At 40.4% G+C, this 24,827-nt stretch overlaps 1 protein-coding gene and 1 long non-coding RNA gene across 3 annotated transcripts; one reads left to right on the top strand and one right to left on the bottom strand.

Annotated features, from left to right (window-relative positions):
- The first annotated feature begins 4,381 nt into the window (after window positions 1-4,381).
- LOC122881775 lies at window positions 4,382-11,022 on the top strand. The gene is made up of 2 exons (XR_006379220.1): window positions 4,382-4,489; window positions 7,651-11,022. It is a non-coding gene; the product is annotated as an uncharacterized LOC122881775 (long non-coding RNA).
- LOC122881774 (upstream stimulatory factor 2) lies at window positions 9,741-24,690 on the bottom strand. 2 transcript variants are annotated; one of them, XM_044208370.1, is made up of 11 exons: window positions 24,358-24,690; window positions 23,812-23,852; window positions 23,392-23,498; window positions 22,057-22,176; window positions 21,126-21,279; window positions 17,420-17,507; window positions 15,359-15,397; window positions 13,445-13,503; window positions 12,980-13,074; window positions 12,748-12,876; window positions 9,741-11,877 (listed from the first exon to the last, which is right to left on the bottom strand). In XM_044208370.1, the coding sequence occupies exons 1-11, from the start codon at window positions 24,390-24,392 to the stop codon at window positions 11,788-11,790; spliced, it is 957 nt and encodes a 318-aa protein (XP_044064305.1). In that variant the 5' UTR covers window positions 24,393-24,690; the 3' UTR covers window positions 9,741-11,787. The 2 variants fall into 2 exon arrangements, with proteins under 2 accessions (XP_044064305.1, XP_044064306.1); XM_044208371.1 differs by lacking the exon at window positions 15,359-15,397.
- Window positions 24,691-24,827: the final 137 nt, after the last annotated feature.

Genomic DNA, 24,827 nt, shown 5'->3' with positions numbered 1-24,827 from the left:
GATGGGCTGTGCACGCTGATAAAATCAGGGGCCATTTGAATTCTCATTATACCTTCAAAGTCTTTCCAAATTGCCTGTGCTGACTCAATTAGTGAAACAACATGTCGCAGGACCCCTGCGTCAGTCTGTCTCGTTCACTGATAACCCTGCTGGCCCGCATTGCTTGCTTTGGATGACCACAACATCAGTGTCAACAAATACAACCATGAATGGCTCCGCATCTGTTGGAATCTACCCATACTTTTCCAATATGAAGGGAGAGCATCACATTATCTTTACTTTATGCAATTGTTTATTTGCGTGCTTGTGTGTTTCTGTATGACTGAGGGACAGAAAGGGGTTCTAGTCCACTATTAGAACTAGGATGTCATGTCCACTCACGATGAACACATGTCATTTTGTTTGCCATGTTTCACTAGGCATGACTCAGCTCATGAGAAATCTGAATATGAGACTGGTTGACTGTACCAGGACAAAAATATTATATCCAGGTTCACTGTGAGTGTGTGAGCAAATGAAAGAAGGAGAAAGAGACAAGTAAACGTGAAAAAATAAAACAGTTAAAAAGAAAAAAAGAGCTTATAGATCTGGGTTTTCCAAGCATGCGTGTTTTGGCCTGTGTTTACTGAGCATGCGTGTCTCCTCGCAGCCACCGAGACTATCAGTTGGAATCTTCTGGCCAAACAAAGCCAGGCACCAGCATGGCGGACAGATTCACCTCAGCAGGCGCCACTCTACCTTTTCTCCTGGTTGAGGGCATTGACCCGTCTGTCCCTGTTTCATCATCGCCCTCTGTTCCTGCCCCCGTCCATTTCTCACCCCATTTTCCCTCCATCCTCTTTATCCCTACCTGCATTATATGGAGCTGCAAGACATTCCACAAATTCAACTCATGTTCTGTCAGCTTGTCTGCTACCAAACCCGCCACAAACAACACTCCTCACTTCCCAAAACACTGACCCCTTAACACAGCCAAACTGTCACCCTGAGTGTTTACATCTTTCCTCAAAACTAGTACACAGAAGAACCAGTGTTGGTACATCATAAACACATCAATTTGTAAATAAACATGAGAACGTTTAATAGTCATGACCTCTGATAATGCACTGCTGACTGTCACAGCATTAAAGAAATGCAATGTCACTTTTCAGACTAAGGGGGCAGTGCATTTTGAGAATGGTGAATGTTGGGAATTCCCCAGTTTGTGTGGAATTAGAAGCATGTTACAATACATTACTGCAACTTCCAATACATTTTTAAACAGTGTTATAAATGGAATTCATTGGAATTCAAGTAGGGCAAAATTCCATTAAAAATGATAATAAGAAGAAGAAGACCAGAATTAGATCAGTAAAACTTGTAAAATAAACAAGAGGTTAAGGCACTAACCATGATTCCAATGTTCCTGGTTCGTCAGAGAGGGGACCCTTTGTTTAATTCCCCATCTGTCTCCCCTTGTTTCCTGTCATCTACTATCTACTGTCAAAATCCTTAAAACAAATGCCTTGAAAAAATGCTAAACAGAGATACAAAATCAATATAACATCACAAGGCAAAATACTATTTAAAAGCTATAAATGTTTTAAGCTGTCACTTAGAACTGCTCACTGAGGTTGCCCTCATAATATGGGAACAGTACTCCACAAAAAATGGAAATAAGATGGAAATTGACATTTGTGGTTGTGAATCTTAAAAAATATACACACATTTTCAGAAACAGTGATATTGGACACTGTGACATTTTCAGTGTGTATTCCCTGCAATATTACATTAAACATTTTTCAGGCACTAGCACTAGTCCCTACTGTTTCTTCTTATTTGTAGGTCAGTTTGATCAGATCCCATGATAATGTAGAATCCAAGGTCATGGACCCTCCAATCCAATGTTTTTTTCTATTTGATTTCAGCTGCTTCACATGAGGTTTTCGCTGCTAGAAAAGTTGTTAAATTGGAGTGTTATATTGCCACAATCCTTTTTGATCATTATTTAGTGTTAATCTGGTTGTTGTACAGGGCATCAACCACATAAACATGGTTCCCACACATTCATAAACATCAAATTCAAGGACTTTCCAGGCCCAATTCCCTCAAATTCAAGGTCAAGACACGACATAGTTTGAGACACGGATCAAGGTTAAATACTGTTACAACACTGAGAATTTTTATAATGAGAACTAGAAGGCTTTAGAGAAGCTTACAGACAACAATTAAAAAGAGTGAGGCTTGAATGTGTGAACACTTCTCAATTATGCTGTGTTGCAGTGATGTTACTTTAAGTTGATAACATCAATTCTATTCTTGCACAAAATATATAAATTCAATTATTTCAATGACCCATGTCTATTTATGTCTATTTTCATCAAATTCACAATCTTTCAAGGACTTAAAGGACCCGTGGGAACTCTCTATAAAGTACTGAACAGGTCTCACTGAGAGAATTAAAGTAGTTACATGATGATGATAGAAATAAATACAATAGAATTTGAGAGAACATAACTGTAGCATCTAACATCTGATTCTGACCTGAGTCATCTGACGTTCCTATTTGTGGTCAGGAAGTATGATAATACACAATAATCAGAAACAGTGAAATTTTTACTGTTTATCCTCTGTGATATTATATTAAATATAAGTTTCAGAAACTACACTTTTTCTTCTTATTTGTGGGGGCAATCCAAACTGTGTGCTCCCAAGCTTTAAGGTGGAGTCACACGTCTTTCAACATATGCAAACAGAATTTGCCTGTCAGTTTGATCAAAATACTGTAGAATCCAAAACCACGGCTGCTCAAGAAAAGCAAAAAAATCTGAGCTAGTTCCTATCTCCCATCTCATGACAGCAGCAGAATACATACCTTTGTGCTGATACTACTATTATGAGTGAGACAGGAGCTGTGTAGCAGCTGTGTAGTTATTAATGTAGGTCCAAGAAAGATGAGAGTCAGTATGGTATACAAGGTATGAGGAGCATTGTATGTCAGATGGAATAAGACTCTTGCTGTCAGCCATTTTCGACAAATAACAACCTCAGAGAGAGAGGGAATGTGAAACAGGCTGAGGCAGTGGACAATACATGCTCCTGACAGTGTGCTCCTGTAGCTCAAAAAGCATAAAGGTAAGACAAGCCTGCAGGACAAAAAACTGTGGCTTTCCAGCAGAATGTATTGGCCAGCATGAGTTCAATGAAAATCAGTCCACCATGTGCTTTGGTAGATGTGCCTAAACACAAATAAAAAAAAAACACTTTTCCAGTTCACATGAAGGATTTTGCAGCCGATGGCTTCGTCCCACCCTCCAGGCAAATGTGAAAACCAACCTTTTCTCAGTACTGACCAGACATAAACCACTGTTTCAAATCCATTAAGTATAATTTCAGCAATAACAATTTATTACTCAATGTGGAGACACTTTCCTCTTCCAATTAACACATCAATTCATTGTAAGTGAATTTTCTACACAGAGAGGTAAAAGTGATGTTCCCCAGTACACATTTCATATTACATTTGTTAGAGAAGAAACCCACATGTCTATGCCATTTAGATTTCTTTTCTGACTTCATTTCAACTTTGCATGGTTTTCTTCAGAGAGCTTTTACAGGTTTGGGGTGAAAGAGGCAGACAGACAGACAGACAGCACGTATGTCCCAATCAGAGAGGTACGTGGGATCAGAGATCAGCCACTTCAAACAGAGACAGGGACACACAGACGCCTGCCTGGCTAGCAGTGTGTGTTTGAATGGCAGCTGACAAGCCTGGAGACACTGTAGGGGGACAGCAAGACAAAACCGAGGCAAATCTAACAGTGTCAGCCTAATGAATACTGATAGATAATGAGTCTTTTAGTTATAAATAGTCTTACTGTTTGGACGTGTACAGCATCCCAGTCTGCACTTAAAAGATTATCCAAATCATGGCTGCTCCCTTTAAGAACAGCAGAATGATGTTTAAATGCCTTGACCTGCCGTGTCAAACTCAATCTCACTGAGGGCTTAGATGTGCCTTTTATCCACCATTGATCTTTCTCACCCAAGGTGCCCTCTGTGTGTTCTAACTACTAACTGGTTTCAATTTTACCAGTGTGTTGATCAATCGATTGTATAAACAGAGGGTGCATACTCTCTCCAAGAACGGATAATCCTCCAAATTTGTTATTCTAATAACAGAGGATGTCTAAAAAAGTCATAGAGAAGCTAGAGAAATTTAATAGTTAACATTAGTGTGACTTTGAGAGAAACTGTCTTCTTTAAACTATGGCAAGGTTGAAGCATGGACATAATCTACTAGTTATACACTGGAGATAAGTGATATATTGGAATTCCAAATAAAATATAGACACTTTGTCGTAAACAATGGACTACTGCCACTGGCGGAGAGAGTCTATGTACCTGACAATGGCTTATGAATTGAGGTGGAGCAACACAACGTTACTGCATAACAAGGAGGCCTAAGTGCGGTGAGGATTTTTTCCTGCTGAGGTACCAGTGCCAGGTGGTGAGTTTATATTTTCTCTTTTATTAAGTATTTTTCCATTAACCTTAGTAATGTAATAACATTAACTAACGTTGTGCTTTTCAATAGCCTGGAAAGGCTAAATTCGTGGCCTTGATGTTAAGATGAAACAAGATTGTGTGGGAGGCTTGACTCGCTGTTCACTTGGTTGGCTGCTATGTGTGGGGAAGCTTTGGTGGGGAATCTGTTGTAGCACCCGGGCATGAGGGACCCCCCTCAGAACCCTACAGAGAGGAGGAAGGAGAGGAGGAAAAGGGAGAGAGAAATGGGGGGGGACTCGCGACTCGCTGTTTGCTTGGTTGGCTACTATGTGTGGGGAAGCTTCAGTGGGGAATCTGCCGTAGCACCTGGGCACAATGGCCCACCAAAAGCCACCACTTATTTTAGATAATATTGAGATCTTTGAGATCAGAACAAACGATGACCAAATGACGGGAAGGTTATGTTGTACTGGTTGTGAAAGTGGCGGAAACTCTTCCAAGCTGACCAGTAAGACGAGAGGGTAGAGGGCGCTAAGCTGTTGATTAGTTCTGGGAGTTGACGATCAGGTGTATGAGGGTAGGATTTACATGTTGAACGTCAGTGCCAAATATGGAGGAACTGGTATTGGACATGTATCTGCATGGGGGGCCAAGCTTCTGAACTTCTGGAATAAGAAACAAGAGAGAGAGAGTCAGCGATGGTGTTGGAATGACCGGGAACATGAGCTGCACGAAGAACGTATTGGTGTGTAACGGAGTGCCAGATAAAACAGCACATGAACAGCATGATGGATGGGGTGTTGGAACAACCTTTGTTTATTATGTTGACGGCTGCGAGGTTGTCGGAGTACATGAGGATGGACTTGCAGGACAATTCGTGTCCCCACAGAATGGCTGCAGCTGCTATGGGGTAGATTTCGAAGAGAGGAGAGGAAGTGACCTGGCTTTCACTTTCAGGCTCCGGAGACCATGCTGCTGCAAACCATCTTCCATTGTAGAAACCCCCAGAACCCACAGAAGGAGCGGCATCAGTGTACAGATTGATGTCATGTGGGTGAGTCAGTTGGTCATCGTAGAAGAAAGTGATACCATTCCAGTTGGTATCTACCAGAAGGTAGAGCCAAAGAAGGAGTTCGGCACGGCTTGCACTGTCCAGGGAAATGGAACTCAAGAGTGATGGGACAGAAGAAGCTGTTGGGATTTACAATGGTTAATGGGGGGCACCCACTTGTGTAGGTGTGATCAATTAATTATGGCTATCAGAATTATCAAAGATAATCTTAAATAACTTAAATGAATAAAGTCCTCGGGGGCACCACTCTTCTTAAAGAAAAGAAATGATAAATAATTGATTGATTCTCATAAAATACACTAAACTATCAATTTGGAACTCAGATTAATAATTAAATTTATAACTATAACCAAATTACCATTGGACTCCGGACTCCGAAGAATCGCCAGAAGTCCGGGTGGATGGGAAGAACTTTGAAAGCGCTGGTGATGTCCACTTTCAAGAGTCATGACCCTTTCCCAGCAAGTTTGATGAGGGTGATAACATGGTTGATGGTAGTGAAGGGAAAAGTCTTCTCTCAGAATCAAGCTGGGAATGGTACTGCCGTGGTGTGTTGAAAGATTGATAATGCGAAGTTTCTTTCTGGAGTATTTCCTTGTTGCAACGCTGAGGGGGCTGATGCGGAAGTTAGGAAATGGAGGATGAGCAAAAGGGTCATCCATGAAGCCTTCTTTGACTTCCTTGGTGATCAGGTGATCGACAGACTCTGATTCGTTAATGACAGACTGAAGATTTTTGCATGAAAAAGACATGGATGGTAGTGTGGAAATTCCGGGGTGGAAAGCTTCTCTAAATCCCTTGATGAGGAACTGAGCAAAAGCTGGATCAGGATGGTTTTGGAGTGCTGCTGCTTAGGCTGGGATGTTAATGGTTGTTGAAAGGTGTTTACCTAGCTGCAAGGTGGGGTTGTGCAGTCATGCAGGGCAGGTGTGGCCTCTGCTGCAGTAAGAGCAGATCTGGAGGAAGCAACACATGGGCATGGTACATCCAGCCTCATTGAAGTTGTTGCAAATGGAACAACCTCCTTGGATCATGACAGGCCTGCATTTTTTATCTGTACCTTTGTTTGTGGGGAAGACGGTAGGGGCTGGTGATGCTTGCTTTGGAGGTATGGGTTCTGGTGTTGTCACTGACGATAGACGAGAGAAAACTGAAGTTCTTGTTTGGGCTTGGTGCGGATTAGCGTGAGCGGGAATGGAGCAGGAAGAGGCTGGATGAGATGGGGCACTACACAGGGAGCCTGGTAGGGCTGCACGAGCAGCAAAGATGCGCCAATAGATTTCGTTATCGAGTGTTCTCATTGAACTGTTGGTGACGGGCAGCGGCTTCAGAGGCAAAGTGAATGTGGTACTGACAGAAACCATTTCCTCCGAATCGGAGGGCCAGATTTAGAATGACTGCCATGTAGTCGTCCATTTCTTGCCAGCGAGTGGGAAATTGGGAACATAGTTCGTCCTTGAAGAGCGACAAAGTGTAAGCAAACACGGTGGAAGAAAGCTCTCTGGTGCGGGTGGTTTTCCTCCCTACCCTAACCTAATAAATAAAGTGTATTTGAAAACTAGATGTGAAAGTCGGTTTATACTTTTTTTATAGCTAACAAATAACACTATTTTTACCACATAATTTGTTTGTCCAATTTATAATTAATTATCCTAGTTGTAATTATAGTATTGTTCAGTACAAAGTGTTAATAAGAGGTCCACTGTGAGGAAGAAGAATATTGGACAATCATGTTATTGATTTCAAGGAGTATTCCTATTGTGGCTGCCACGTCAGACAATAAAATGCAGCAAATCCTCGGGATGCGGAAGCTGGAACTAGGGAATGTTTGGCATTTTTGCTTCAAAATCACTTTAGCACTGTTTTATGTATTTTGTCACATTTTGAAAGATTAATAATTTAAGCGTTTAGGATATAAATATATATTTACGTTTAATTTTTTGTAACACGTATTTTAACTAAACATGTAATTCATTTTCAATTTTTCTGTTTACAGATGTCAACAAGCCTGTCAAATTTATGAATTGGAAATGTAAGTTTTATACGTTCTCCTTAACATCATTAAGATGTGTATGTCTATATGTCTTCAGGCTCATGGAGAAACCCTTGACATGATAATGAGAGGAATGCAGGTTGGACTGTTGATTGGACACAAAGGCCCTCTGCATGATGCATTTCCTTTGGAAGTCTTTAATGTGGCAGTGGTAGTAGAGAAGATCATCCTACATGACCTCAGAGATGTGCCCACAGGCTTTGCCATGTTAATGAGTGCAATCTACTGCCGTAACCTTGAGTACCCCCATAATATGAAGTACTCCTTTCAGTTCCTTCAGAGAGTGATCATTAAACAGGACCAATGCTCAGCAAAAATCCATGGGCTCAGAAATAAACTGCTTAAATGTCGCATGTAAACAAGTGACTGCACATCATCTCAAGCCCCTACTAGGAGGAAGCTGTTATTTCGGAATGGTATTGTTTTTCTCACATTGTTCATGTTTTCAACAGTATAGTTTGTACAGGGCAGGTCAGGTATGGACAAAGCAAGTTAAGTATGGATGAAAAATGAAAAGGTGAAAAATCTTACATACTGCTCTGAGCTGTAGGTTTGGTATAGTTCAAATGTGCAAACCTTTTTTGAGGCACTAACTTTCACATATAACAAAAAACAAACATAATTTTTCTTAAGAATTGTGTTAAATGAATCTTTTTGACATGGAAGTTTATTCTATGGTTTTATAAAGTTCTCAGTATACCACATTTTGCCTCTGCACAACTCCACTCTACCTTATCTCTTTCTCCATCTCTCTCTCTTCTCTCAAAGTATGTTTGATAAACACATCTGCTTTTGGGGTGTTTACAATGTACAGTATTATTCTTGTTCATACTGAGATTTTATGAACCTGTTGTTATCTGACATTTTGCCTCATTGTATAACACCTGCCCATCTGTCCCTCTTTCCCCAGCACTCCCAGTTGTCAACATATGTGGGGCCCATGTGTTAAAACACTGTTTTGATGTTTAAGATGTATGAATGTGCAACATTATTCTTGTTCATTTAAAGATTTTATGAACCTGTTGTCATTATCTCACATTTACCTCATTGTACAACCCAGCTCCACCCTCTGTCTGTCTACAACACCCCCCCCCGCAGCTATTTGGATGTGAATACATGTTTGAGATGTACCAAAACCCAATGTTTAAGCTCATGTATAATAAATAAATGTTTTTCAAATAAATGTTCTATTATATTTTTGAACAGATGCAATAATTCAGTGTGAAGTTCTGTCACGTACCAGAGATTTGCAAGCAATGAAAATCTGAATTACAAGAAACAAGCAAACAAACAAACTTGTCAGTCAAAATAACTTGCACATGTAAGTTGAAACAAATTTGGACTTTAAATCCTCTTAACTTGAAATGAAAAATTTTATAAACATAAGTTATTTTAAATTGTCACTGTGAGTTACACTAATGCAGAAATGTGTGTTTGTTTGACTAGGTAAGGAAAGTTTTCTTGCACTGACAATGTAAAATAATTATTTGTTTTAACTCACAGTATTAAGTTGAAACAAGTGATTAAAAGTTAATTAACCTTGACAAGTTAAAAAACAATGTTGAGACAACTAGACCACTGTACTTAAATCAACTTTTTGAACTTTAATTTTTTAGTTGAAACAATGGTCATCTTCAAGTTGAGTTAACTTGCATTTTCAAGGCAGCAAGTGAACTTGCATTTTCAAGTTAAACCAACCTGAAATGTCTTACAATGGAGATGGATACATAGCACTCCAGGTAAGAGGAAACACATGTATTTTTAATCTTGGGGTGAATTGGCCCAAATTTGGTAAAGACTGAATGCAATGTGTAGCAGAGTTGAAAAAATGGCAAACAATATGTTTAGGTGGAAATGGGTGAGGACTACTGAGTAAGTAGTCTAAAACCAAGAAAGCCAGCAAAATATAAATGTTGCTTTCACATGCCACAGGAGTTCAGGAATTGTGAACCAAAACGTTAAGTGAGGCCCATGACCCAAATTTCACTCAAATCTATTATAGTTTTAGGATATCCTGCTAACTAATAGATGGACAAACACATGAGGGACTGAAAACCAACTTGACAGAGGTAATAAAGTATTATTTTTTGTATATGAAGGAACAATGAGCCACAACCAAAGTCCATAAAGGTTATCAGCTAGTGAAAGTTTTATTTTCCACCATTTTACTTAGAAAAGATGTCTTACAATCTAACCTGAGAACAGTGAGGCTGCTACAGAGAGAAAGTATTTCTTTTCTTTCTTTTGCCTTTTCAAAAAAGAAACACGAGAAAAAAAGAATTAGCCACGAGTGACCTTTCATTTGTGAACATCCACCTTCCAAAGCATTATTCATGTCTTTACATTTATACTCTCTGCTCTTCTCTCACTGAGGTGTAAAAAAAATTCTACTGCAAAACATCTATCATTCAACTTTGACTAGGAGCCTCGTTTGATAGATCAGACACTTGCACTATTCATATCAGGTTTGAATCTAGCAGTAGTAGCAGAACAGCACTTCCAAAGCACAAGCTGTTAACTTGCAGAGTCTGAGATATTAAAATGTGATAGTCTGCCTGATTTTGCCAGGGGTCTGAGTGTTGGTTTTGCTTTGCTGGATCTTGAGCTGTTGACACAGGGAGAAGCAATCGTACTCTAATAAGTGGCTCCGAAGCTGGATATCTCTATTCCATTTTCACTCACATCGCCCAAAGCGGAACAAAAATACATCATGTAAATTCATTCACAAAATCATCAACAATGTTAATATTGGCTGTTTGTACAACCAATTACAGTTTACTTATTGTTCGCCTGAGTGGGTGGAGAATTATGTGAGATCATTTCCAAGTTCCCCACTTTCCAACTATTCCGTCTTTTCATGGAGAACAAGTTGTGCTCAACTAAGAAGTGTAACACAGAATTTCTGTGTACTCCTTTTCCATAGTGAGCAGAGTCTTTGAGTACCGCTCTCCAGGGTGCCTCCCCCCTTGCGCGTTGAGCTCCATTTGAAGTGCTGCAATACCAAAATAGAGCAAACAGCTTGAAATGAAACATGTGGAGATTATTCTTACACGTACTGAGACACTGGTAAATCACACATGAAAAGAAGATGAAAATAAAACCCACACTACCTATATATAGTTTGGCAAAAGTTGGAATTTGCACCGTACTTCTCTCCAGTCCACAATTCAGCGCACTGGGTCTACATGTTCCACACTTGTACATTTCAATTTGTAATTAAATAGCATTTGAACAGTTGGTTCTTTACAAGTGATTTTGTTGACTTTTTTAAGTTATTTTTCTGGTTAAGCAAATGCCCAACAATTCAAGTATACTACTTTTTTTCAAATCAAGCTCCAGGATTGCACACACACGTCGTGATAATATAATAAAGATAATTATTATAACAAAGGGCTAGCATGAAGTTAATGAGTTATTGATTGTTTACTCCCAGAGATAATCTGCTCCAACATTCTGTAACATCTGTATTAAAACATGAGAAGTCTTTTTATTTACATAAATCAGCCTAGAAGCAGAGGCCAGCACAGCTCCTTGTTTGTCTTTGGGTCTAGGTAAACTATGCGTGTCACATTATTTGTGTATGTAGATTCATAATGTTTTGCATACTTTGATGTTTTCTCACTTAAAATTCAATCAGCTTCTCTGGGGTGTATGAGCTTCAATGTAACTGGTCTCCATCAAGGCTTCTGTCAGCAAGCGGGCTAATAAATTAAAGCAGCTAAAAACAACATATTAACTCACAAACACAAACAGAATAAAAGCATGAACTAAGTCAAAATTAATAATTTGGGGGAGAACACTGACAGGGAACAAAATTAAATGACAAACATCATAGTCCACGAGTGAGGCTACATAAATACAAAACAAGAGAGGAGTTCAGCAGAGGTTCTCTTTCATAGCTAGTGCTAGTAAAGCACTCTGATTGTGGTGAGTGGGCATCTTTTCTTGAAGCACATTTCTGCGTTGTAACGGTGGTTATCTCAATAGGATTGGAACAGTCAAGTACAGCCACAATTGGCTGGTGAAGGGATCACGACCTGGGAACCCAGGGAAGGATGCATTCACTAAAAAAAAAAAAGTCCTTTCCCCCCCCCCCATCATCTCGCCTTCTTTTCTGCCGTGTCGGTTGTATGTCTGAGTGGTGGTGCCCCTCCCTGTTCTTTTTGTCTCTGCTTCATTGCGGTGATGTCTCTCCAACCATCTCAATGCCGTGTTGCTGGAGTTGCGCTCGGAGCAAAGCATTCTCATTCTTCAGCTCTTCAATCTTAAGAAAAAAAAGAAAAAGAAAAAAAAAATCTCATTATCAACATCTTCATCCTGTGACAGCTAAATATAGCTCCAACTTTTTCGTTTGACGACAGAGTGCTGGCTGTATGTAATGTACACACAAGGCTATTCAATCCCTGGGATTAAAGAGTAGTATGTGCAGCCCTTTTCAAAGACACCCCTGTCCACAACCAACTGGATTATCAAATCTTGAGGTATGTCATCTCTGCTACATTTCCCTTGGGTGAATCCCAAATTCCCTGCCTCCCCGCTGAGGGACTGAGGAAAGGATACTGAGCTTTGAGCATCAGAATAAGAATATATTGCTGAGTGCCTTGCAGGCCTGGGATTCAATGGGGAGATATGGCAGCCTCAGAGCTGCAAGATTTCACAATACTTTGAGTGCATTAGCATGCAGTTACTTCTCACACAACCCTTGTGTATATTATTCCCACAGTCTCTTAAAGCACTGATTTCAGGTAACACTTCTCATTATATGACTGCAGACTCTTTGATCCTCTTTGTCTGGCTGTGATGATCAGCTATACAGGCTGAAGTCTCAGGGGGTTTGTTTTGGAGAAATGAAGATGCATATGGGGCTAGGTGGATTTCATGCTGCTGAGACTTGAAGGATGTTGCAATGCACTCCAAAGCAAACTAATGCAGTGACAATCTTCACAGACACACATGCAGCCCACTATGGCTGCCTTATTATATGCGACTTTATTTATCTACTACACCCAAACACCTCAAAGGAATATTTTGACATTATCATTCATAGACCTTCTTTACCCATTATTGAAGTCCTGGCAACTTCAATTGATGCAGATATTTGCAGATATTTGCAAGCACAGACTGATATTCATACCTGCTGCCTGCACAACTCATTGTCCACTTGTATCCTCTCCACTTCCTTCAGACTCTCCTGCAGTCGCTGGTTGCTTTGCCTCAGCTCACGGATGTAGTCACAAGCTTTAGACAGGATGCCTCCTTTGCTCTAGAAGGACAGAGATGCCGTCACAGAGTTGAATGGTGACCATTTAAAACAGACACGTCAGTAAAAGGTTAGCAGCAGTGCTGAGTCAAATAAGACTGCTTACTGCTCCAGTCTTGGTGCTGTCCATGCTGCAGTCTGGGATGATCTTGGAAAGCGTGACAATCCAGTTGTTGATCTTGTCTCTACGCCGCCTCTCAACTGATGGAATGTTATAAAATAGAAAAAGGTCAAAAAATATAAAATATACATAACAAAACAGCATTTCCTGATTTGTTTATCTTTTTAGATCGAGAGATCAGAGGTAATTTTGGTTTAAAGAACCAGGTTTTCATTTCCTAGATCTTGTCATTTCAGTGGTTGCTCTATAGGTACCAAATACTGCCTGACAATGACAGCTCAACAGCAGCCTCTAGTGGCCAGTCAAAAAACATGTTATGTGTTCTTCATAGAATATTTTGACCGGGCTTGGTGATTTTCTTTCAACAAAAATGGTCCATTTAGGCACCACACTGCATTGTGTTGCACTGTCTGATGAAATCAAAAGCCACAATCATAGCTAATTACTCACCTTCATTATGTTGCGCTCTTCTTCTTTCATCTCTTGGTGTTCGCGGCCCATCCATTTTCCTGCAGACAGACAGGAAATAAAACACTTTTCATACACTACAATATCTCACATCTCTGACTACCCTACAATCAGGCACAAATTCTAACCACCAAATCCACCCAATCCTTTGCTTATTAAAAACTATTCTTCACTGTTATCTTTAAATTCAAGCCTTTTGTAATCACAGCCCTTGTCACTACTAGTGTGCTATTTAAAAAAGGAGCCTCTGACATTGTGTAGTGCCTTTGGTAGAAATACTGAAACATGCACAGGCCATATATGCAGTCCTGATGCCCTCAATGGCCTGAAGCTGGGCTGCTTTGACTGGAATACTGAGAGCCGTCCAACCTTCTTACTCTGCCCTCTTCCCAGGTGTGGCCTGAAGGGAGCACTCTGCTTTATTATGCTGTAAAATTACAACACTGTAGAAAACCAGATGCTGTCTATTGGAATCTGGGCGTACGGCTAATGACACAACTGTCTCTTGTCTCTGTCTTCCCTTAGGTATTCTGTTAATTAAGTCCCTGAGACGTGACAGTGAGACTTGTCCAACCACCCACCCTGGCATTAACAGGACAAAAACACACTCACATATAATAATTATATAGGTGGCCTTCTGAATATCTCAACCATGTTTTTATCTCACTAACAGAAAAGACAATTAAAACTTCACTCACCCTATTTCAAACCAATCAACACCCATGCAAAAGAACAGAAACAGTGCAGAAAAATATTTCTTTGCTAAAGAAAATCTGTAATGTTAACTATTGTTTCTTGGATGCATTCCTGCTTACTCGTTGCATGAAGTTAACAGTGTCCTGTAAGGTCATTCTTGTTCTTTGTCTCTCCCTCTACGACACATCTTTATTCTACAGCGGTGAATATGTGACCCATCAACACAACTCGACTGCTGATATCTCCGTTTGAGATAGTCAGCCAAGCCAAACTGCAGTCTCTCTTGTATCTCAACGCATCTTAATGGGATTTCAGCTGTATAATGGATTCAGCCCAACAGTACTCTTAGAGTGTAAAAAAAATATAAAAAAAATAAGTAGATGACTATATGAATAACTAAATGTACAGGTCTAGGGGAACGTCTTTTGTCCCTCCCAGTACACAACCGCTCTGCTGAAGTGCTTTATCCCTATAATTTGAAGCATGGATGTAGAAGAGGACTTACTTTTGTAGTCTTATATTGATGCTCAAAAGAGAAATGCAATTGTCACTCCTTCTGCCCTCCCCTATCATTAGGCTACAGTATTACACCAAGCCAGTGCCTGGACAATGAGTCAGTAAAGTATACATTGAGATACAAGTGACTGCAGCTTGGGCTTGATATTCATGATATGAACAAAGATGAGCTTTAGTGACCATTAACTGCTTCTGTACAAACAATTATGTAGAAGAGATATGGTGAAATTTACAACACATGGTTTTCGTTAGTTTTACGAGATCATAAGAAAAAACTCAAATAGTGTCAAAATAGTTTTAAAGCTAACTTATTCAAAACTAGGCTAAATGAGAACAAAACTCAAACTATGACAGAGGACACTTAAAATAATAAAATAAGAGTGTGGAGCAAGCCATTTATTTCCTGATGGAGAACAATGACCTAATTTCTAAGTCCTAATGGAGAAATATGTTTGCCACAAGCACAACTAACAACAATGGATCAGGGTCAGCACTGAAGAAACACTACATCTGTGTCTCACACACCAAGAGCAGGGAGAATCACCAGGGACTTATTGGAGGGGAGGGGTGGAGAGGAGAGGAGGGCAGAGGTTTGTGTGCTTCTTCTCTCTTTTTGTGATCTCATTTGATTAGTTCATTTGCTGTAAAAGAAGTGTGTGGGAGAAATGTGGAAACTGTCCTCACCAGTTTAAACCTTCATGCTGCAGCAGCTCGTTTTCATCTCTGCGAACGGCAGATAGGGTGGGAAGTTTTCATTCATTTTACTCACATGTCAATGATAATGTCACTGTTCATTAGTTCACACTTAAATATAACTCAGAGGCTTGTGTCAAAAATCATAAATTATTCATTGTAAGAGGAAATAAATAGAAACAAACATATTGCAGATCGGCATTCTGAGAGATGAAAAAGCAATTCAGTTTGTATTTCAATACATGTAGACGTAGACTGCAACAAAGCTTGTTCTTTACTCTTGACTGGAAAGCAGTCTGTTGTACGCTGTGAATATCAAGCAACATCAAAAACGGCAGAGCTGCTGCCAAATTTAAGGCGGATATAGAGCTCCCCATAATGCTGCCCACAACAAAGGAGCTTAAATCTTTGACAAATCTAAAATTCTTGAGAATCACAGAAGCAGTCAACATCCTTGTTGTTGATTCCATATACTGTATATACCTGAACTGACAAATAATAAATGAAAGGCAGAGACAGTTAATAATGTGGTGCCTGTCTCCTGTTTGTGTTTTTTTTAAGTAACGATCATAATGAGGAGGAAAACGGGAGCTTATGTGCTACCTAGAACAACCAGTGTTACTATGTTGTGTCGTTGTGTAAAACAACTGGCAGTCACTCCATATAGCTGCTCTAGCTACAAAGTTATAATGCAGTCAGTTTCACGAGTTAAAGGTTAAGTATAAGCCTGGTGGAAAATGGAAGAATATTCACTTAGGTCAGTGCTAACTCAATTTGTTAATGGGTCATGTGTTTATTTTGAGTGACCAAACGGGCAAATGGCTGTGCTTTGGCTTTTACCAAACACAGAAAAACATAGTCACATGACCTTAAAGAAAACTGCAGCCCTCAGCACCCTCATGTGCCAATGTGTTGCTGGCAGTCAAGTGAACTCTGAATCTGAAATAAAGCTGGTTGGAATTCATTTTCTGAATAAGTATCTGTAGTAGGCCAGAAACAGGCTGGTATCATGCAATTAAAATGACACCTCAGTTTGTCTTTGCTCAGGTGAGCCTGCTGATTATCTTAATAACTGCAATCACCAGCATGTGGCTAACAGTTGGAGAGAGTCTTAGATGGCTCCCTTTTGATGCATGATTATAATGATGCATGTTGTGAATTTTAGAGATAAACAACATAAGAAGATTTTGGAGGAGAAGGAGAAAACAGGCCAGCTGGGATCTGCTAAAATCAAGATCCTTGATATAAATTCAACCTTCACAGCAAACTCAGGAGGGAGACTCCCTGGGCAGAAACACAGTGTGTAGTAAAAGTTAAAGACAACAACTACAGTAGCACTTCATGTTGCATAAACTGAGCCTCATGGTAGTTCAAATAGGCGTGGAAGTTGTTTCATAGTCATATGTCCATACATCATCCAATCACTGATCGACCTGATCGACCAGGTGGTCCATATAAACAGGTTTTGGTGCTCATTCTCTCTCGTACACCTCTGCTAAACACCACATCCCTGCCCATTTCCAGGCAATTTAACTCCCTCCACTTCCTGCCTCCTTTTGCATTAGCATTTAGATGTATGTGAATTCAGCATGCTTTGTTCACGCAATATGTGTCGACGTTCTTTAAAATGTTGTGTGTCTCCAGCTTTGCTGGGCGGGGTTTCTTGAACTGAACGAAGTCTGTGTCAAGCTTGTGCAGATTTGTTCTGGAGCATCACAGCCACATTGCCAAACTCAAATCGTGTTATTGTTGCAATAAATGGTTAAAGCCTTGACGAAAATGTCCTAACTGAAATTAATCTTACGTAATTAATAGCTGTTAATGGATCTGAACACTAAACATTAAAAAGCTATCTGCCCCAACCAAAATTCACAACTTGTCTGCTAAAATCACCAAATGGCCTATCCTGAGTGGCATTTACACAGAGGATAACAATAGTGTTAACAAGAACTGGCCAGCGGTTAAATTGTTTTCAGACGTAGCTGTGTCTCAGACTTCCGTATCAATGTTGTCTCCTTGTTCCAAACAGCAACTGATGGAGCTGATACTCACGCAGGGTACGGCTGTGTGCGTGGGGCAATGGTTCGTGGCGTGCCTGTTTGAATGACATCAGGGGGGGTCATCATCACGTAAAACTGACCTGTGGAAGGCATGAGAGTCATCAGTTAGCAATTAGGAAAAAGACAGAGGGGCAACATGGCATGAAAGACTGACTCTTATTGCTCTAATAAAATATCTCACAGCAAGGGTTTATTCACTGAAAAAATAAAAAAATAAAAACAAGTTATCAAAACCCAAATCCAGATGGGCACACACAAAACAACGTTTACACTGCTGGAAGCCCTCTCCTGTACAATCAACATATAGACAGAAAAACTAGGGGTGTAAGCGGTACATTCATCCTGAACCACTTGGTACACAACGTTTGGGAGCAAGTGCAAGTAGTCAGACTATTTTGACAGTAATAGTTTGGGTCACAGGGCGTACTGATCCAAGGAAGTCGCAAACTAAACCAAACGTTCTGTACCGAACGGTTCGGGACGAATACATATACCGCTTACACCCCTACTGCCCTGTATAAACCAGCGCAAGCTGCAGTTGTACAGGAATTATCAACAGTCTTAGGATGGAGCATTACTGACATCCTTTATTTGTTATTTTTTCTTAATTAAAACATGACAGTATTTGACTGCATTAACTGTTAAAGCTGTCCCGAAAATTTACCAAACCGTGACCCTAAAACCGAGGTACATACTGGACTGTGAATTTTGTGTACCGTGACACCCCTAGTCAAGACTCCCTTCTCTCAGCTCTGGAGACGTTCGCAAAAAAACTTAAAATATTGATTTTTGAGAGAAAAATGCACATACTCCACTGTAAGGCATGCAGAAACTGTCCCTTTCAGCACTGCTACAAGGCCTGTAAGATACAAACAACTCATCTTATTCTTGTGGGTCAGCCAGGTCAACCTGGGCAAAACTCACCAACACAATTTATTGCTATTTTAAATACATCAGCCCAAAAACTAAGGTGACTTCACACAAAACCATCCCCAGTAACAGGGGATAATAGGACATGTAAATCCTTAACATAGCCATAACACATGAATGGGGTTCATTCGTTACAGATAGTTTCTTTTTTTTTTTTCAAAAAAAGAATCAAGGAATTTATGTTTATTTTGAATACCAAAAATCTGATTAAAGACATCATCCCAAAATCTAGGTGAAATTATATTTATAAAATAAACAAAATTTATATTAAAAAATTCTAAAAGTCTAAACAGCCTGTAGTTTATCCAAAAAAAACAAAAAGAAAATAAAAAACCTTCTGATGAGGGACTCCTGTGCCCAATCAGCAACTCTTTCTCTCCATTTTGCTCTTCAATTCTCCTCAGCCAGTGTATCATGCTTGCTTAAACTGCCCCAGGCTCACAGAAGAGAAAGACAGTAGCCCACTTCCTCCTGCAAGGCCCTGGCCTCAGCTGTTACCCACAGCAAAAAAACCTCATGGTCTTCTTCCCCTTCTGTGGCATCAGCAGACAGCCACTAACAACACCCAAAAGAAAAAACACAACAAGTGTGCAAAACACAGCTGTTTTTGTGGTTTTCTGCTGCTGCACCTAGAGTGTATCGTACAAGACGGTGTAGTCCCTCATTCGTCCAGGAGTTTTCTATCGTAGAAAAGGTTTCAGTCGTAGTCATCTGGACACTGTTTTCAGAATCAAGACGTTTCGGCTCCCATCCGGAAGTCATTCTGCCAGAATTCTTCCAGAATGACTTCCAGATGGGAGCCGAAATGTCTTGATTCTGAAAACAGTGTCCAGATGACTACGACTGAAACCTTTTCTACGATAGTGTATCATACAAGTTATAACTAAGGTGCATCAATTGACACTGCTCAATGGCATTAAGGGCATCTGACTTTTCTGGGTGTGCACCATGTGATTAATTATTTGATTGATTGGCTGAGTCCAAATTGAAATTCTTTGTTACAGCAACAAATTGCATGTACAATATACAATACTCAGCGAGAGCGAGACAGGCAGGGTGTGTGGATGTACTGCATTAGCCTGACAAGCTAAGAGTCAGTCAATGGATGAAATACATAAAAAAAAAACTAATGCTAATGAGGAGCTTTTCAAAAAAAACCAAAGATTCAAGGCCAGCTCCCTCATTGAAGGAACACAATGACCTTGTATGACCCGTGATCGTGCCCGTGCAGATGTTCATCTTGCTAAAACTTAAAAATATGAGCTTAGCAACGAACAGGCAGGGCAGATGGTATTTTACTATGAAATGCTGTAGTGCCATGTGCTGCTACTTGGATGAAATTTGTGTAGCGTTACTGCCACAAACATGTGAGAAAAATTGTTTATTATTAGCTATTATGAGCTACATTTATTTTGTGGCCAGCTCTGCTTTACCCTGTGTATGCCTCATATAGAACTGCAATGAGACAACTCATTTTATAGTTGGCAACTATTTTGATAAGTGATTAATCATTGTTGTTTTTCAAGAAAAAAATGGTCTCTGGTATTAGCTTCTCAAATGAGAGGATTTGCTGCTGTGTTTTGTCACAGTTGAATTTCTTTGGCTTCTGGACTGTTGGTTGGACAAAACAACAAATTAAAGACATCACATGGGTTCTGAGAAATTGTGAATGGCACTTTTTCACATTTTCTAAACTAAACGATTAATCAAGAAAATAAACGGCAGATTAATCAATAATGAAAATAATCATTAGTTGCAGTAGTTATATTTGTGGGCATTATCTCTCTCTGTTTTAAAAAGAAATAACTAAAATATTACAACAGATCTTGTTTAGGTCTTGGTTTCATGCATGTGCAGTGCCCTAGTCTGGGCCAACAGTGCGTCAGACAGCTCAGACACCAGAGAAAACACTGGGTGATGAATTACAAGTTCCTCCCGTAACCCCTGTCCAGGCACTACACTCTCCCTCTGAAACCATCAGAGAACACCGACAATCCACTCCTTAAACTGCCAACCAGTGTTCTGGTGACAGTATGCCAGAACAAGCAGATGCTGGTTGTGCTAAACAGAGCCAGCGGGCTACATCCTGCTCTCTAGATCGACCAAGCCCTGACCACCCTCATTGACAGGCATACAGAGTCCACCAGCCTCTTCTGGATCACCACCATGAAACCGCAAGGACAGTTAGTACAGCCAGACGACAACATATGGCAGTAAAGAGGAGGAGAAGCAGAGTGGGTGGACATGTGACATGAAGTAAATAGTAAATTAATTTCAGCCTCAGATAATATTTGACTTGTGTCATTTACAAACAGTTAGAGGAAGCATATTTTAACCATGGCAAAAATGTTTGACATTTTCTGACACTACTGAGCAAGGATTTGAATGACGATGTATTCAAAAGTGAGCAAAACCCTAGTGTACAGAATCTAATTACCCTTCAATACATGTTTTTCAAAAATGCTGAGGCACTATTGGAAGAAATCATATGTCCACGTGTATCACAAGTCATATTTAATTCACAGTATTCAGCAAAAAAAGGGCAACATAATTTATAATCTACAGTACTTTATATGGTCCTACTTTCTTTCACATCAGCTAAAGTTGTGGGGATCATGGTTTATTTACAACTACCGAAAAAAGGGCTGTTGTTCTCTCATTACGGTACGCCTCAATATACTCCTGCTTGTCACTTAAAATAATGGCTAAATCAGCCCCGTGGCACTGTGGTAAGCTTCAACCCAAATTAAGTGTGAGAACTGACTCACCCCCTGCCTGTGTGAGTGTGGGGTCCGTGCCGGCCTGCACAGAGACAGTCCCATCGCTCACCGCGGTTGCGGGGAAGTAAGCGAAGCGCGTCTCCCCTCCCACCGCCTCTCCTGCTGGGCTTCCTCCATTACTGAAAGGGTTTTGGATCACAGCCTGTGACAGATAAGAGAGAGACAGACGAGAGGCTTGAACAAGTAGCAATGGAGCAGTCACAGCAGGTGAATGCACACCTCACTCTCTGTCAGACTCAATACTGGTATCCCCTTCTAGACCCCCAAGCAAGACACAGCGCAGTTTGACAACTAGGATAAAGGGAGGAAAAAGATGTAGCAGTGATCTTGTTAGCAGAAATAACAGCAAGGTCAGTAAAGCCATCATTATACTGCAAATGAAAACAAATTTGGTCCGTTCTTGACCAAACACATGTTCTGAATTTGGCTATGAACATTGCCATTGTACTTTATTCTAAAACAATTCTGCAACTGCATTTTTAATCTCTGAGTAACTCTGTGTCGCGCAGACGTCATGCTAAGGCACATGCTTCACTGTTAAAACTGCTTTGCTAGTTTGACAAGCTCAGAGGAGTTACCTACACTTACAGCTTTAATCTCAATGAAAGGAATATGTCACCCAGTACAATGGTATGTCTCTTTCAAGTGCTTTAATAGTGTTTGTACAACATTGGGGTTTTATGGCATGAGCAACATCAGGCTGTGTCTACAGAGACAATACTTGTTAGCAAGATGAATTCATTGTAGGTTTTAATTTCTTAAAAAGGATACTGTTGGAATAGTAAAAGCTAAAATATCAGGTTTATCCTTTAAGGCTGTGTCATTACTTATACACTAAAGCATGCAGTTAGTCTTTAAAAACAGTCCATATTACCAGTGGGTTCTCTTCAATCATTAAAAAAGGGGGAGATTTTGGTACCTGAGCCACGGCCTGAGGAGCCCCAGTGAAGGCGGCTGTAGAGACGACACTCACTGCTCCTCCCCCATCATCTCTGCCCTCAAGGTGCTGGTCAGTAACCTGAACAACACGATATGTCACCTGCAAGGTGGAGAGGGAAACAGAGGTAAAAGAGAAGAGAGAATGAGAGGAAAACAAACTGAGCAACCAGTTGTTTTTTATGCAATTTACTATAGTCCCTATGACAGGTGTACCGTGCCCAAATCAAAACCTTATCTGACTTGTAGATTTGATTATCATATCTATTGCTTCAGTTCAGCCGAGCATAGTATCTGACACTATAGTCCTAATCTCAGCAGTGCACAGATCTCACTTCATGCACATATGCATTAGAATGTGCCTGATTCAATTTTAAAAACAAGTCAAGGAAATTAGCTTGTTTGTTGCATGAATCTGTATTTGTATCCCTCCATCATGTGACTCTTCCGCCTGACTGACATGTGACAGCAGCCCCATGCCAATCCTATACCAGACTGGAATCACATGATCGCTCACACTAGCCCTGTTTACGCCAAATGAGCCACATGGCTCACTGACTTAACTGCCTCCAGTGTAAATCACTCCAATAAGGATAAACCCACTTGAATGTCACACTACTTTTTCCAATTTATTTATTTGCATCGCTATCCCATTGTCCATCACTGCCCAAGGCTGGAGTGAATACCACTTTAGTGGACGGCAAGGAGACACGATTGACAAAAGGTCACCAGTCCATCATGGGACTAGAAAAATAAAAAAACACACATTCATACCTTCAGGCAATTTAGGGCCCGCTATCCTCCTGACTTGTCTTTGGAATAGAAGAGGGAGCCAAAGCATCCAGAGAAAACACACGAAAACGCAACCTTACACAGAAAGGACTGTTTGTGAGAGGAACTGAGATTTTTCTCAGTGTAGGTGACAGTGAGGTGACTCAGTATGACAAAACCGAAATCACAAAGAGTACTCTAAATAATGAATACATACGTGTGGTGTGAAGTGTTGTTTACTGACAATCATGCTATCTCCTGTCATGTTCCTCTATGCACGCAACCAAATCCTTTCAACCACATTTATAAATAAGTAAAGTGAAGCTCTGTCAGTTGCTAATTATGTCTCTGCACAAACACCTCTTGGAAATGTATTCAACCTGACACCTGACATCTAAAGTAATTCTGGGGTGTTCTGTTTTCTGTTGTGAGAACAGAAAAAAACTCTATGCCCATGCCATTAGGGGCACTTAGTGTCTTTCTGAAATTGGCAGTAAAAAGACAACAATCATAAGTAGTATTACAATTCCATCCATTAGTTACATACCTGACCACCCTCAGTGCGGAACTGATATTGTATGTTATGGTCACCAAATGCTGCAGTCTGCTGAACACTGGCTATTGTAACAGCTGTCTGCTCCTCTCCTGTTCCGTCTCAGGGGGAAAAGAGGACAGAAAAGCCACTTATGAGAATGGAAAAGAAGGAAAACGAAAAAAAGACAGCTATAAAGCCCTGAGTTTAGCTGCAGAAAACAATATGTATCATTGCATGTGGCAGTTCACCAAGAAACGGAAATACGTGCTATATTTTGTTACACACCTCCTTGATCAGATAAAGCAGCTTATATTTGTGTTCAAACCAACCGTTATATGCTTTTGGGTATTTTATACAAAATATACACATCACTGCTGTGCAGGTGCCAGATGTTGTCAATGACAGCAGCTAGTAAATATGCTAAATTCTTACCTTCAGATGCCTGGACAACCTCCTCTTCTTGCTTTTCTTGGCTGCAAACCAGATGCACATAACTCTGTTTTAAAAAAAATACGCAACCAGCTAACGTTCGTGAGTATTCGGGATAAAATAAATATAAATGAGTGACCCTCAACTTTGACTGATGGCAAACTTGTGCATGAAGCCAGTCAACCAACTGCACAATTGCAATGTAAAACACAACATTGCTACTGTCCTCAGGTTACCTGCACCGGCTGACAACACAGCTGTTTGTGTTTTAATAGCTAGCTTAAACTAACTTAGCTGTTGTACTATCACCAGCTAATTATGATCATGTTTTTCACAACTGGACATTGGTCTTCTAGGATACAACTGGTCAGCTATCCAGCTTTCAAAGTCTTCCACCTCTCTTGCTAACTTAACTGCAACCTTCAGATTTAATTCGTTTTAACAACAGTTTTTAGGTCAGGCCTTGGTTAGCGGCGTAAACTAGCTTTCCGAAATAGCATGTTGTCGCTAGCTTGTCTCCGTTAGCCATTTTGGCGGACTCTCTGTTACCTTGCGTTGTCCAGACTCTGTTCAAGCATATCCATCAGTGTTAGGATAATAAGTGATATTCGATGTCACAGACGGAGATGGAAGTGCTGATCACGGGAACAAACACTCGGGTCATGTGAGAGAGACAGCCTAGGACACGTGAGGTATGGCTCGGCGTCGAAGTTAAAATGGAGGCCGCTGCTGCCGCTGGTGATCCGCGGTGACTCGACTCGATCAGCTGTCGCGCTGGAGGATTTACAGCTCACTTGGGACCACAGTTCACATGTTCAAACCAACTGTTTCAACTCACTGTGACCACAATACTGTGAAACATTACCAGCTGAATTCATATCTGCTATGTTGGTCACCTGATGAGAAAGTGGGAAGGACAAAAACGCTCACAATTAAAATCAAAAACTGAATCTTCTGTTAGTGTCCTAAAGGTTACAAAAGTATCTTTAAGGGGTGAAGGTGGCGTAATGGTCTAGCAT

Source organism: Siniperca chuatsi, linkage group LG9 (assembly GCF_020085105.1).
Source record: "Siniperca chuatsi isolate FFG_IHB_CAS linkage group LG9, ASM2008510v1, whole genome shotgun sequence".
NCBI classification, from domain to species: Eukaryota; Metazoa; Chordata; class Actinopteri; order Centrarchiformes; family Sinipercidae; genus Siniperca; species Siniperca chuatsi.
This window is presented reverse-complemented; position numbering and strand designations above follow the sequence as displayed.